At 38.8% G+C, this 12983-nt stretch overlaps 1 protein-coding gene across 2 annotated transcripts; it reads right to left on the reverse strand.

Moving 5' to 3' along the window:
- Nucleotides 1–2190: 2190 nt before the first annotated feature.
- LOC127424600 (glutathione hydrolase 6-like) lies at nucleotides 2191–11865 on the reverse strand. Of its 2 annotated transcripts, none has more exons than XM_051669947.1 (4): nucleotides 11687–11865; nucleotides 6780–7276; nucleotides 6530–6643; nucleotides 2191–5399 (listed from the first exon to the last, which is right to left on the reverse strand). In XM_051669947.1, exons 1-4 carry the CDS (start codon nucleotides 11797–11799, stop codon nucleotides 4144–4146), a joined length of 1980 nt encoding a protein of 659 aa, XP_051525907.1. In that variant the 5' UTR covers nucleotides 11800–11865; the 3' UTR covers nucleotides 2191–4143. The 2 variants fall into 2 exon arrangements, with proteins under 2 accessions (XP_051525907.1, XP_051525912.1); XM_051669952.1 differs by lacking the exon at nucleotides 11687–11865 and adding an exon at nucleotides 10298–10432.
- Nucleotides 11866–12983: the final 1118 nt, after the last annotated feature.

Genomic DNA, 12983 nt, shown 5'->3' on the forward strand with positions numbered 1-12983 from the left:
GGCGTGCAGGGCGGAGGCGGCTTGTCCAGCGGCACCGTAGGCCTTGGCCGTCAGAGATGACTTAAACCTACAGGCCTTGGACGGGGGCTTTGGGCACCCCGGGAAAAGCATGTCGTCATCTCCGCGTCAGCCTGTGACTGGGCAATCGACCCCGAAGGGAGGAGCCCAGCTGAGGCTTCCGACTGGACGAGCCCGCTCTCCGATGCTGCGCTCGAGAGCTCATCACTTTCACGGGCTCCGAATAAGAGGTCGAACTCGCCGTGAGACGAGTCGGCGGACTCACTTGGAAGCCTGATCAGGGCAGACAAGCGTGCTGGGGAATGGGAGGTCTGCGGGGGGATACCCGGCGGAGGCGGTCCCATTGGGGTACCCAAATCGCCCCCAGTGCTAGCCGCGCTGGCCTCATACCCGTGGGTAAAATGACCGAGGCGGGAGCATCTGGGGTGGCTCGCTTTCTTACGAAGGCGAGCCGCGACCGCAACGTTGCCATGGACATATTCTCGCAATGAGTACATGACCATCCACGAACGCTGTCTCCGCGTGAGCAGTGCCCAGACACGAAAGACAGTGATCGTGACCGTTAGAAGGCGAGAGATAACGAGCACAACCAGGAATAACACACAATCGGAAAAGCATCTTTAAAAAGACGCGTCTTTAAAAAGACGTTCCGTATGTGCGCTCTTTTAGAGAAATATATACTCTTTTAGAGGGGAAAAATGCTCTTTCAGAAAATATACTCTCTAGTTTTTCTGCCAAAGCGCCCAGGGGCGTTCTCTGCAGTGCACCAGTGCAGAGGGGGGAGAAGCCGCTGAAATGCGCCGTCAGATCCAGCAGAGGTGAATGACCAGTAGTATTCAGCTCAATGAGCATGACCAATCGGCTCCGAAGAGAAAATCTCAATGAGTGGTTGCATACCAGTGAGTGACAGATAGGGAACGTCATGGTTACTGGTGTAACCTCCGTTCCCTGATGGAGGGAACGAGACGTTGGTCCCTCCTGCCACAACGCTGAACTACCCGCTGAAATGGCCGGACCTTATATCGGCTCCTCAGCATAAAACCTGAATGAGTGGTTGCATACCAGCTCCTTTTATACCCGTATGTTCGGGGGAGTGGCATGCAAATACCACTCGCCAATTTTCATTGGCCTTTTATCAAAGACCAGAGGTGTCTCGGGCTCCCAAGAGTGACCCCTAGTGTCACTACATCGACACCAACATCGAGTGAGTGACAGATAGGGAACTACCGTTATTCAAACTCTAACAATATTATACAGAAATTGCTTTAAAAACAAAACAAAAAAAAACATGTAAATATAATTTTTTGGGCAACAGGCTTGGGCACCTCAATGGAATACTGTAATTGACATTTTCGCAATTAGTTCAGTGTGGCAGCTGTATTGTAATGTTAGTTATTTATTTGATTAATTGTGCAGCCCTACCTGTCAACACAGACTATATTTTTAACACAGGAAACCATATCCTCCCTCATCCATAAACAAATCAAGCCCTTCTCAAACAATCTGACATTCTCAAAGTAATCCAGTAGTTTGTGTTGATAGTTTGCTGTCTGTCTATGGATCCTAAGCTGATTTCTCCTCACACAACATATTATGCTCTGTCACGTGTTGAAGAAATTTTTTAGCAATTTTTTTAGTCTAAATGGGAATGGATGAGAGATGTCACACTGAGATAGATGACACATTGAGATTGGCAGGGGTTTCATTATACTCATGTCTCTCTAAATGAGAGTAGGTAACTGAGATAGACCTCTAAGTACCTGAAGCCATTTAAGTCACCCATTTAAAATCATCTTTGATTTAGAAAATGTCCTTTAACTGTCTGGCACAATTTACAGTGTAATTAGGACTTGGTATTCAAATCATGGTCTAATCCATGTTCTCTCAGGAACTGTGGTGGTATAATCATCTGTATTGCAAAGGAGGCAGTCAGCATGATTCTGGAGCACACCTTTCCAAATGGCAGGAGCAGAGGAACATGTTTTAATTAAGATATGCATATGCATTAGTTTGCTGCCACTGACAGCGGAGTGGCAGCACATGAATTATGTCAGCCCAGATGAATGAGCAATACTCAAACATCAGCTGACTATACACCCACTCTGACATACAAAGTATAGTTGTAGAACAGGAACAATAACATTCCGATAAACTGCAAAGCAATTTACTGTAATCAGTTTAATTCAGGAAGAAAGTCATTTTAAAAAGTTCAAACCATTGAAAATACATAAAATAATCAGTGTTTAATAAAATCACAAGTGTGTTTTTATTCATACTTTGTTGTTTCAGCACATTCTGTAGTACAAATATACAGAAATCATTAAAACATGTCAGTTTTGACTCATATTCCTCATCTTGTGCGTTATAATGTTATTTCAGTAGTAATGACTGGGAAAATAGTAAATAATGCATTGTACATTACATTTACATTACATTTATGCATTTGGCAGATGCTTTTATCCAAAGCGACTTACAGTGCACTTATTACAGGGACAATCCCCCTGGAGCAACCTGGAGTTAAGTGCCTTGCTCAAGGACACAGTGGTGATGGCTGTGGGGGTTGAACCAGCAACCTTCTGATGACCAGTTATGTGCTTTAGCCCACTACACCACCACCACTATGCTCTTACCATTGTAAGAGCTTTTCATCTGAGCAAACATTCCACATTATGAAACAAAATAGTGTAGTCTTGATGTATTCTTCACCATCATTTCCAGGGATGTGGCTTCATGAAAAAGCATTTTAAAAGTAAACAAGAACTGAAATCAAAGCTGACAGTGCATCCAGTCAAGTCAATGACGATATACCAAAAACTTTTTGTGCAATCACAAAATCTGCTTCAGCAGCAATTATTTTATTTTTATTTATTTTTTTAGCATAGTATCCCCTTCTAGATCTACGTATCAAAAAGACAATAAAAGTTTAGCAACCAAGAGAAAGAAAAAACAAACAAACCAATTAACAGAACTACAACAGGCAGCTAATTTGTGATGAAAATCATTAAACACATCTCATTAAATACATTTTAAATGTATTCAAAACCATATAAAATTTAAATTTGCACTCCTTTATAAATACAGTGTAAGGCGCAATGACATTCAGTGTGACATTTAGGACATACCTAACTTGTTTTAGAAAAAACAAGGGGCAACTACTTCCTTATAAAAAACAAATGCACCCAATAATCAAAAGCTTGTCACCTAAAATATCAGTAAACAGTTTTCTCCCCCACAAAAATACAGAAAATGTCACATTTACATGCACTGAAAAAAAGTGTTAACCTGCAATGTTACGTTATGGAGCTATTTTTACCTGATCTTACCATTAAAATGTTTTGTTGGTGTAACCTAATTTATTTCTGATTTTAATTTATAGACTGATTTAGACATGTTAAATCATATTTTTGAATTGACTCTAACCAGTTAATTTAGATGTTACCACATGAAGCACATTTTTTAGGATATTTTCAACAAGTGGCGTACGATTAATAAGCCTCATAAAGTGCAAAATATAATTTATTTATAATCGCTTAACACTTTATTAGGAACACTATGGCCTTAATAAAGTTCCCGACGTGGTCTTCTGCTGTTGTAGCCCATCAGCTTCAAGGTTTGACGTGTTGTGCATTCTGAGATGCTATTCTGCTCACTACAATTGTACAGAGTAGTTATCTGAGTTACCATAGCCTTTGTGTCAGCTCGAACCAGTCTTGCCATTCTGCGTTGACCTCTCTCATTAACAAGACGTTTCCATCCGCAGAACTGCCGCTCACTGGATGTTTATTGTTTTTAGCACCATTATGAGTAAACTCTAGAGACTGTTGTGTGTGAAAATCCCAGGAGATCAGCAGTTACAGAAATACTCAAACCAACCCGTTTGGCACCAACAATCATGCCACAGTCGAAATCACTAAGATCACAATTTTTTTCCCATTCTGATTGTTGATTTGAACATTAACTGAATTTCCTGACTCATAGTCTGCATGATTTTATGCATTGCACTGCTGCAACACAATTGGCTGATTAGATAATCACATGAATAAGTAGGTGTACAGGTGTTCCTAATGAAGTGCTCAGTGAGTGTACAATGATATGTTATAACTGTCCAGACATAATGTATTTGCCTTAGTATCCATCGGCATGGACCTCAGTAGTAGGGACTCCATAGACTCCTATATGTTCTGCTTTCAGCTGCAGCAGCATGGATAGAAAGTGGTCTGAACATCCATCTACCTTCTGTACCTGCCCATCTCCTTCTGAAAGCATACTGTAGACTGTAGAGCCATTTGTGACAACACACATACAGCCAGACAGAAGCTTGGGACCTCCAGGCTTTATATGAAGAAGAGGACTGTTCACCGTTTCAGGAGCAGACATTCCAAAGTCCACCAGCTTCCTCAGCATAACCACAGACTGTAAAAGGGCAGACAGCCCTCCAGTCACAGCAACAAACTGCATCTCATCATCCTGTGCCTCACCATTAATGTCATGATCATCTGCATCATCTTCACCTTTAATCTTTACCACTAGGGGAAAACTGAAAAAAGGCAACTGAGTGATGTTTGAGGTAAAGTCATTGAGAAAGACTCCGCTACTCGGTAAGTATTGCCCAGATCCCCATGTACTGTTGAGCGAGGTGGAGATTACTATAAAATTGCCATGACTATCAAGGGCCCCTATGTGACTGCTTGTTGTATTTAATGTTAATATCTCACTCAGGCTTGTGTTGAAAAATTCATGTGCCAAATTTAAAAGCGTGTTATAGGATGCTATAGCATTGTTAAAACCTCCATCGCTCTGAAAGGAAAGGTTTTGCTCCCTGACTCTGTCTAATATATTGGATACCATTCTACCTGTGAGCTGGGAGGGGGCTGAGAGAATGGCGTATTTCTCCTTTTCTGTGATAAGGGGCTCACTGATTTCCCCACTGCCAGCCTGAACAGCAGCGAGGAAAGCTGGTCTCTCAGCTTCAGAAATGTCTTGAGCCAATTTTACAGCCAGTGTTTCCAAGAAATGGGAGCTATTTAGGCTGACACTCAGCAAAAGTTCTGATAGATTTTCATTGGCGATGTGCGCACCCTCTGATTTCACATGGCCAGTCGTATTGCAGAACACATCACACAGTCTTGATTGGAGGATTTTTTCCTTGAGGGTTTCCAAAGCCCTGGAGAGGATTCCATCAATATGGAAACCATCTTTTGCAACTTTTGTGGCACCTTCAAAAAGCTTTCTCCATTCTAAAAGCCCATAGTTTGAGTGCAGTAGTCTAAGGCCCTGCAACAGCGAGGGAGCTCCATAAGTAGGCAATTTGTGAGAGGTGTCACGTATTGCCTTAAATGATCCCGTAGTGTGATTATATAAAATAGCTGAAAACACTCCACCTTTAAGCAAAGAGAAGCACAAGAACTGAATCATTTAAAAGTTTTTTTAAAAATAAAATTGTTTTTGGCATTTTATTTAGTAAAAAGGCAAATGCAGGACTCATTAGTTTAAGAAATGTACAATATATGTATTTGAGCCTTAACTGCTCAAATAGTCATGTAGAAGAGTTTTTTTTTTTTTTTTTTTTTGCTTGGTAGTGGACTTGATTTTGCAGTAAAGTGCTTTAAAAAAGATGGATTTCCACTTTTATATACTTTTTTTCCAACTTGATTCAAAGTTCAAAACCACCTCTTAAAGCCAGTTAAAACTGATTTTTTTTTTTTTTTTTTTTTTTTAAATGCATAACACTTCACCAAAACCTGCTAATGGTATTTTAAAAGAATTACACTGAACATTGAAACCTCAGATTTCAGGAAATTACATCAGTGTTTGAAAGAGATCAAATCAATTATGAATCTCCTTTTCCATGGCCAACAAATTATAAAGTCACATGCCTCTGAAATATTTGATTTGTAGAAAAAGTACAATAATGAATAGCAGTGACAGCATTTCACAAAAACCTAGTATGGCCAAAAACCCTTGGATAACCAATTCATTTATCTTTTTTATGCCTTAATTTTAAACAAAAATATTATCATATATTTAATAAACAATAGGCCTATGTAGGTTAATTGATATAGGTAGCCCTATATAATTATATTCTATTTAAAAATAAATAAAATAAAAAATTTAAATATCATGGTTAAATTTTATATGTCTGCATAAAGTGTGAGGCATTAACTGTATTAATCTGTTTGAGGTGTAATTTCGCGATTGTCCTGCAGGCGTTTGCATAAGTCAGATATCCTTACTCCAGAACACTAGATCTACGACCATTTTCAAGTACTACTTAAGTTATGATGCCTTTGGGAATCAGCCCAAAATTTTAAGATGATTCGTACAGTCATTTCTATGATATACCTTGGGCTTATGATGCTTTTGGGAAACAAGGAAGTGACAAGCACAGACTGAAGTGACAAGCAAACTGTATCTTAATGAGGTTTTGTCTGCATGCTAGGGTATGGCAACTGCCAAACTCTGCCATACTGAAACGCCGCCCCTGATGAAAAGTACATGATTCTTCACAAACCTAATCCTGCAGTGTGTGGGTGGACAACTCCTAGGCAGAGTAAAGCAGCAATCCCTGCATCTACCACATTCCCTTTCTCCTGAAGAATATCCTTGCCAATATTGGAGCAGATATCTGTAAAAAAAAAAAAAAGCTAAATGTTGTGATATGTTCTAATTATGCAATTATGCATTTTCTTCATCTGTCATAATATGATAATAAATATAAAAAATAATATTTTCATAAAAAGCATTAACTAATGGAGTTATACCCGAGTCCGTGATAATAGCAGCATTGTGGTACAGATGACTGTGACTATGATTATGGTGATCATCTCCATCTGTGTGATTGTGGCCATTGTCATCATAATCTTCCTCCCCATGATGGTGGTGGTTGTGCTCCTTTTCTTCAGAGTCCTTGTTTGTCTTGTCCTCATCATCATCATCTTCATCATCATGTTCTGCATGATGGTGGTGTTCATGCTGCTTTTCTTCAGAGTTCTTGTTTGTCTTGACCTCCTCCTCATCATCATCATCTTCATGTTCTCCATGATGGTTGTGGTGATCATGGTCCTTTACCTCAAATGTCTTGTTTGATCTGTCAAGCACCTGGTGATGTGACAGGTTCTGATGACCCTCAACCCCAGACCAATACCCATTCCACTCATTGACCATAAATCCAAAAACTATTCCCAGAAGAATCAGGGCCACCATGACCCTGATACAGTTGTCCCTTGTCCTTTTCCCTCTTTGCCGATCAATGAAAGACCTGTAGAGTGTAACAAGAATAACAATCTGGAGTCTGGTGGGATGGTATTCACAAATGTACAAAGCACAAAAAGCATATTCAATATAAAGCAGAGTCAAAAAGTTTCTGCGATGCTGGTCTCAATCAATCACAGATACCCAAATCACTTTGATCTTAAAGGAATATTCCAGGTTCAATACAAGTTAAGCTCAATCGACAGCATTTGTGGCACAATATTGATTACCACAAAAAATCGACTTCTCCTTCCTTTTCTTTCCTTTAAAAAAAAAAAAATCTTGGTTACACTGTCACTCTCCTACCAGCGTAAGAGTCACCAGGGGGAATACAGCAGAAGGCAGGAGATAAAGTGATGGTAAAAATGAGCAGAGTATATTGAATAATCTTAATTGCGTCTTTCTCAATGCTCAGTCTGACTTTGTCTGACCAGTACTAATTCAACAATTGTTACTATATCATGCAAAGTCAATGGACAATTACTTCTTCACAACATCGTTCCATGACATTGAAGACCTAGAAATTGAAACTATCTTTAACTTGTGAGACAATATAGCACATAACATTAAATTAAGCAATTTGACAAATAACAATATGAAAAATGATTAAAAAAAGATTATATAAAAATGATATATGTATGAATAATAAAATAATATGAAAAAATAGAGACAAGAATTAAGACTTTGTATGTATGTATGTATGTACAGTATGTTTGCTCTCTTTAAGTAACACACACACACACTCACAAGCACACACACAGACTCACAAACACACACACACACATGCACACACACGTTGCCTTTGAAAAATGAAAACAGAACTTTAGATCCTTCTGTCATGGAATATGTGTAAGTTTCTTTCAAAATGATCAGAGAAAGTCATGATAGACAGGTGGTAGCTTATTTATAGCTATCAGTTCATCACTCAGAATGATTTAGAATAGCCAACAGCACCTTTCTCTAAATACTTATTGAGGGAAGTACAGCAGGATGCAGGAAAAATGGTTGAGTATTGTTTTAGGTATAAAATATCTACATCTAGCGCCTGTATTGTCCATTTATAGTCTTTAAACAACAGCTTGGCTCCTTACCTTGTTAAAAACCAGGGTAGGACTGCACCAGCAGTGTGTAAGTTCTCAAGTAAGTTGGGACGTAAAGTTCGCACTAAGGGCTTACATTTGACTAGTTTGTTTGTAACTAAGTCAGTGCTTAATTTGGCTGCACCTCCTGTTCTTAAGGCAAGACTTAACTAGTAGGTCGTAAGCTCTCCGTAAAGTAATGCGTAGTCGCATAATATGACGTTTACCTGTATTGATCCAATAAACAGCCTTTAAATTTGTACACAGAAGTGTTAAAATGCCATGAACTTTAATTTGATCTTGTTACGGTTGATGTTCAGACCTTGTTTGCTCACATAACTGTCAGCTGTAATAAATTATATCCCCATTAAAATACGATACGTAATAAAAGTAGATTTGATAAATAGAATATTTGCCCTGAGTAAATAACAATATATAGGAACTGTATCTAAAATAAATGACGGGTGATAAATAAATACTAATACAACAGGCTGGAAAAACAGACATTTATTCATTTTAATATCCTATATATATTTTGAATGTGTTGAAACTTGACAACGGGCGACGCACCCTAAAAACTGCACTGTTAGAACGGTTTCATGCTGAAGATCCGCTTAAAAGTAAGTTTTTTCTCTCTCTCGTAAATGTAAACGAGTGTAAATGTCAACATCATACTGTATGTCAAAATGATTGATGCCTGTCATGCAAAACACGAGCTCATTGATGTCATTAAATATCAGTCATCAATATTCCAGCCATTACTTGTGGTTGGAGGCTTCCATAAATATTTAGTTCATACGTAGGGTCAGTGGCGTATCCAGGACATTTTTACTGGGGTGGCCAAGATGGGGCACAGACCTAGTGTGGGGTGGCGATACCGGGAGAACCTTTATGAATGGCACATGATCAAAATGTGGAAATATCGCATTGCTTTGCTTCAACATCTACACATGTAGAATAAATGAATTCTTAAACTCATGTTAGCATTCACTGAATTGTTTGTATTCAATATCAGACTGTTGTTTTGACATTTGACAGTTTTCTATTCCTGTTCTATTTCAACCTATTACAGTTTCTGGGAATCTCTGGTTATTTTAACATAACATCCATTTTTAAATCAGTAATTGTTTAGGAAAAGTCAGTTACACATTTTTAAGAGCTATTCTCATTGTAGAGAATTAATCTGCGTATAACATCAGGTATAGTGTATAATCATAAAAAGATACAAGTACAGGTGATAACTGATTGAGACGCAATTCAATCAATCATTCAATCAATTATTCATTCATTTATTAGCTATAACTGCACTGTCCAGCAGAAATATTGTTAAACTGGGTACAAATCAGTGTGTGAAATTGGCTACGAGGGCTTATAGGTGTCTGTCTGGAAACCCCAAAATTGCAGATTGAGCTCTGAATACAGTAAAAAACAAAACTCTATTTACAGTGTCTACTCAGGTTTATTTTCCACATGTTCTGATAGCTTCAATTACTTTGAATATTACCAGATAAAATAGTTAGTCAAATCCTTTGCGGCATTTAAGTACAATTTGCCCTGCCTCTGCATATTTAAAATGTCAAAAAAGGTATAAAAACTTTGAAGATTTTATTGGTCTGACTGACCAATAATACACATAAAGAGCTCATAAATAACTCATGTAAAGGCTTAAAGTACAGTCACAGCACAAACCCTTCCATTTCACACACAGGTTAGCCATATATATATAACTTTAGCTATTGAACATATACACCTGTAAAACACTTTACACAACTCCGTCATTAAATCAGAAAACAAGGCATTTCATATTTCATGTCAGTATAAAGATAACATGTTGAATGTGGTGTAGGGTCTAGCTTACTCTTTAACCTTGCTACTGTAACAATGAAAAAATGTGTTCACATTTACATGGAAATTCGGGATAAATTAAACGATAGATTAGATGAACATACCTCTCAAATAACAGCTTTCTTTTTGACCACAAATCGACGTCGTCAACTCATTGGAAATTGGAGGTAGACGCTAGCTCATGTCAGCTTCGTGCTTCTGACCGACCATTATACTCCAGACCTGGCGCCCGCTGCCCGCGACCTGCGGCACCTGCCTGGCCACCAGCGGCCTCCCCTCCCCCCACTGATCAAAGATCAGCTCACACAGCTTCAGTCCCACCAATACTATAATGGTCAGAAATATAAAACTGGCCCTGGGTCAGTGTGGCTCTAAATCAACAAATGACCTGAGATGTCATCTTTGATTGACAGGTGTTTCTATTGGTTCTTCGTTCTTGTGTTGATGAACATGATGAACTACCAATCAGTTCTGGGGTGGCCACAAGGTGGCCAATGAGACACAGGGGTGGCCCAGGCCACCACAGGCCACCCCCTAAAATCGCCACTGCGTAGGGTTACATCCTACCTAAGTTTAATGGTGTGACGTTCAAATATTTATTAGTGCGTAAATTGTGACTTAGTGCCCATTTATGCCACAACTAGGCTAAGTTGTAACTTTGGTAAAGCTGGTGCAACAGGCCCCAGCTAATTTAAAGACGTTGATATCAGGCCAGGTCGTCATGACGTCCAGTGGCGATTTTAGGGGGTGGCCTGTGGTGGCCTGGGCCACCCCTGTGTCTCATTGGCCACCCTTAAAAATGTGTAACTGACTTTTCCTAAACAATTACTGATTTAAAAATGGATGTTATGTTAAAATAACCAGAGATTCCCAGAAACTGTAATAGGTTGAAATAGAACAGGAATAGAAAACTGTCAAATGTCAAAACAACAGTCTGATATTGAATACAAACAATTCAGTGAATGCTAACATGAGTTTAAGAATTCATTTATTCTACATGTGTAGATGTTGAAGCAAAGCAATGCGATATTTCCACATTTTGATCATGTGCCATTCATAAAGGTTCTCCTGGTATCGCCACCCCACACTAGGTCTGTGCCCCATCTTGGCCACCCCAGTAAAAATGTCCTGGATACGCCACTGACGACGTCGTCACGTAGGTCACCTGCTGTGTAAGACGCTCAAAGCACAAGACCTTCGGTCAGACGTTTGGTTGGTCTGTTGGTCGGTCGGACGTTTGGAATTAGGCACGGAGTTCCCTCCATACTATAATAACCTGTCACTGCGCGCGAGCGACTGCTTTGTTGATTATGGGAGCGCGTCGCGTCATGATCCTCGGGCTGTTTCAGCACCTGTTGTCGCACTAATATTTTTGCACTGACTCACCGAAATCACCCACAAAATAGTGCATTTCACATTAAATAAGTTCCGTTTCAATTACATTTAACTTACAACTGTTGTTAACCAAATAATACTTTCATTTTGTCACTTACGACTGAAAATGTATAGTAATTTCTTCACCGTCCTCCTCTTCGGCATAGTCGCTCTCGTTTTCATCTTGCACATCGCTTGATAATGCTTTATATTTAACAGAGCTTTGCACCATTTTTCCAGCGCGAGCACTTTGACTGTAATGTCAGAACATTGATTCCAATGACCTGGAATCTCTTACTTCCCGTTTGTCTTGACAGTCAGGTCAGGTAGAACCACCTCCCCTCCAAACAACAGAAACTCTTTGATGGGCGGGCACATGTCAAAGTGATTGTATTTCACACATCTGATAAACTTGTTTACATATAAAGATTTTAAAATATCTACATTGTCAACAAATTCACTTGCAATGTCGGCTAATCACGTTTTTTTTTTTATTTATTTTATTTTTTTTTCTATATTTTTTTTTCTATATTTTTTTTTTTTTTTTTTTTTTTTTTTTGCAGCAAGACTTTTGTAACTACAGGTAATACCATAGTTCTCAGATTAGTGGAACTACTAAACTAAACTAAACTAACTAAACTAAACTAAAACTTCAATTGTTGTAATAAATGTGAAGGAAATTCCCACATTCCCCTAACTGATAATAATCTGCATATTTCAGTTAAAAAACAATTGCTAGAATTAGTGTTGCTATAGTACAAACATGGTAATTTTTTCAAAATGGTATAGGTAATAATATTTTAAAAGGCACAAGCACTTTAAATGTCTTTGATGGCCTGTTGTGTCCACAAAGGCACAGGCTTAATGTGAAGCAGTGGGGCTGGTCTGTAGTGATTTTCCAGTGACCTGGAAGAGAGCTGAGAGCAAAAGCCAAAATATTTCTTTCAAAGTAGTCTGTGACTCCAAATCTCCATCTTCAAGGGAATCACGATGTACAGCTTCCCATCTTATTACTTTTTGACATTTACTAGGAGATTTTCAGACATGCAGAATATAAGGGAATGTTAAATTCCCACAGAGATCCTGTGACAACTGCTGTCACATCATGATGTTGGAAAAAGGTGGAGATAAAGCGAGAGGCTGAGCATCAAAACTGTCCATCTTAAATGTCACTCATGTGGCTATGACTTTCTTTGTTTATTCGCTCTGTTTATACCTTTCCAGATATAAGTCTACTATGGTATTCAAATACCCCACAACCCTGAATATCAGTACATTATAAGAGAGAGAATAAAAACATTTTCAAGGTGGGGAAAATCCCTTTGATCAGTTTTATCTGTGTTTTAAATAGACTTTACATGGAACTAGGTGATTTGTTAGATATACTTTCAGCCTGGGACTGGTTCTTTTGTGAGT

Source organism: Myxocyprinus asiaticus, chromosome 3, assembly GCF_019703515.2.
Source record: "Myxocyprinus asiaticus isolate MX2 ecotype Aquarium Trade chromosome 3, UBuf_Myxa_2, whole genome shotgun sequence".
NCBI classification, from domain to species: Eukaryota; Metazoa; Chordata; class Actinopteri; order Cypriniformes; family Catostomidae; genus Myxocyprinus; species Myxocyprinus asiaticus.

Excerpts from the sequence above, each read along its gene's own strand:
- LOC127424600 (XM_051669947.1), bottom strand. The coding sequence starts at position 11,799 with ATGGTGCAAAGCTCTGTTAAATATAAAGCATTATCAAGCGATGTGCAA. Across the intron at positions 7,277-11,686 it reads ATTACTATACATTTTCAGTC|GTCTTTCATTGATCGGCAAA; the intron begins GTAAGTGACAAA and ends TACACTCTACAG. Across the intron at positions 5,400-6,529 it reads CCCACACACTGCAGGATTAG|GTGGAGTGTTTTCAGCTATT; the intron begins GTTTGTGAAGAA and ends CTTTGCTTAAAG.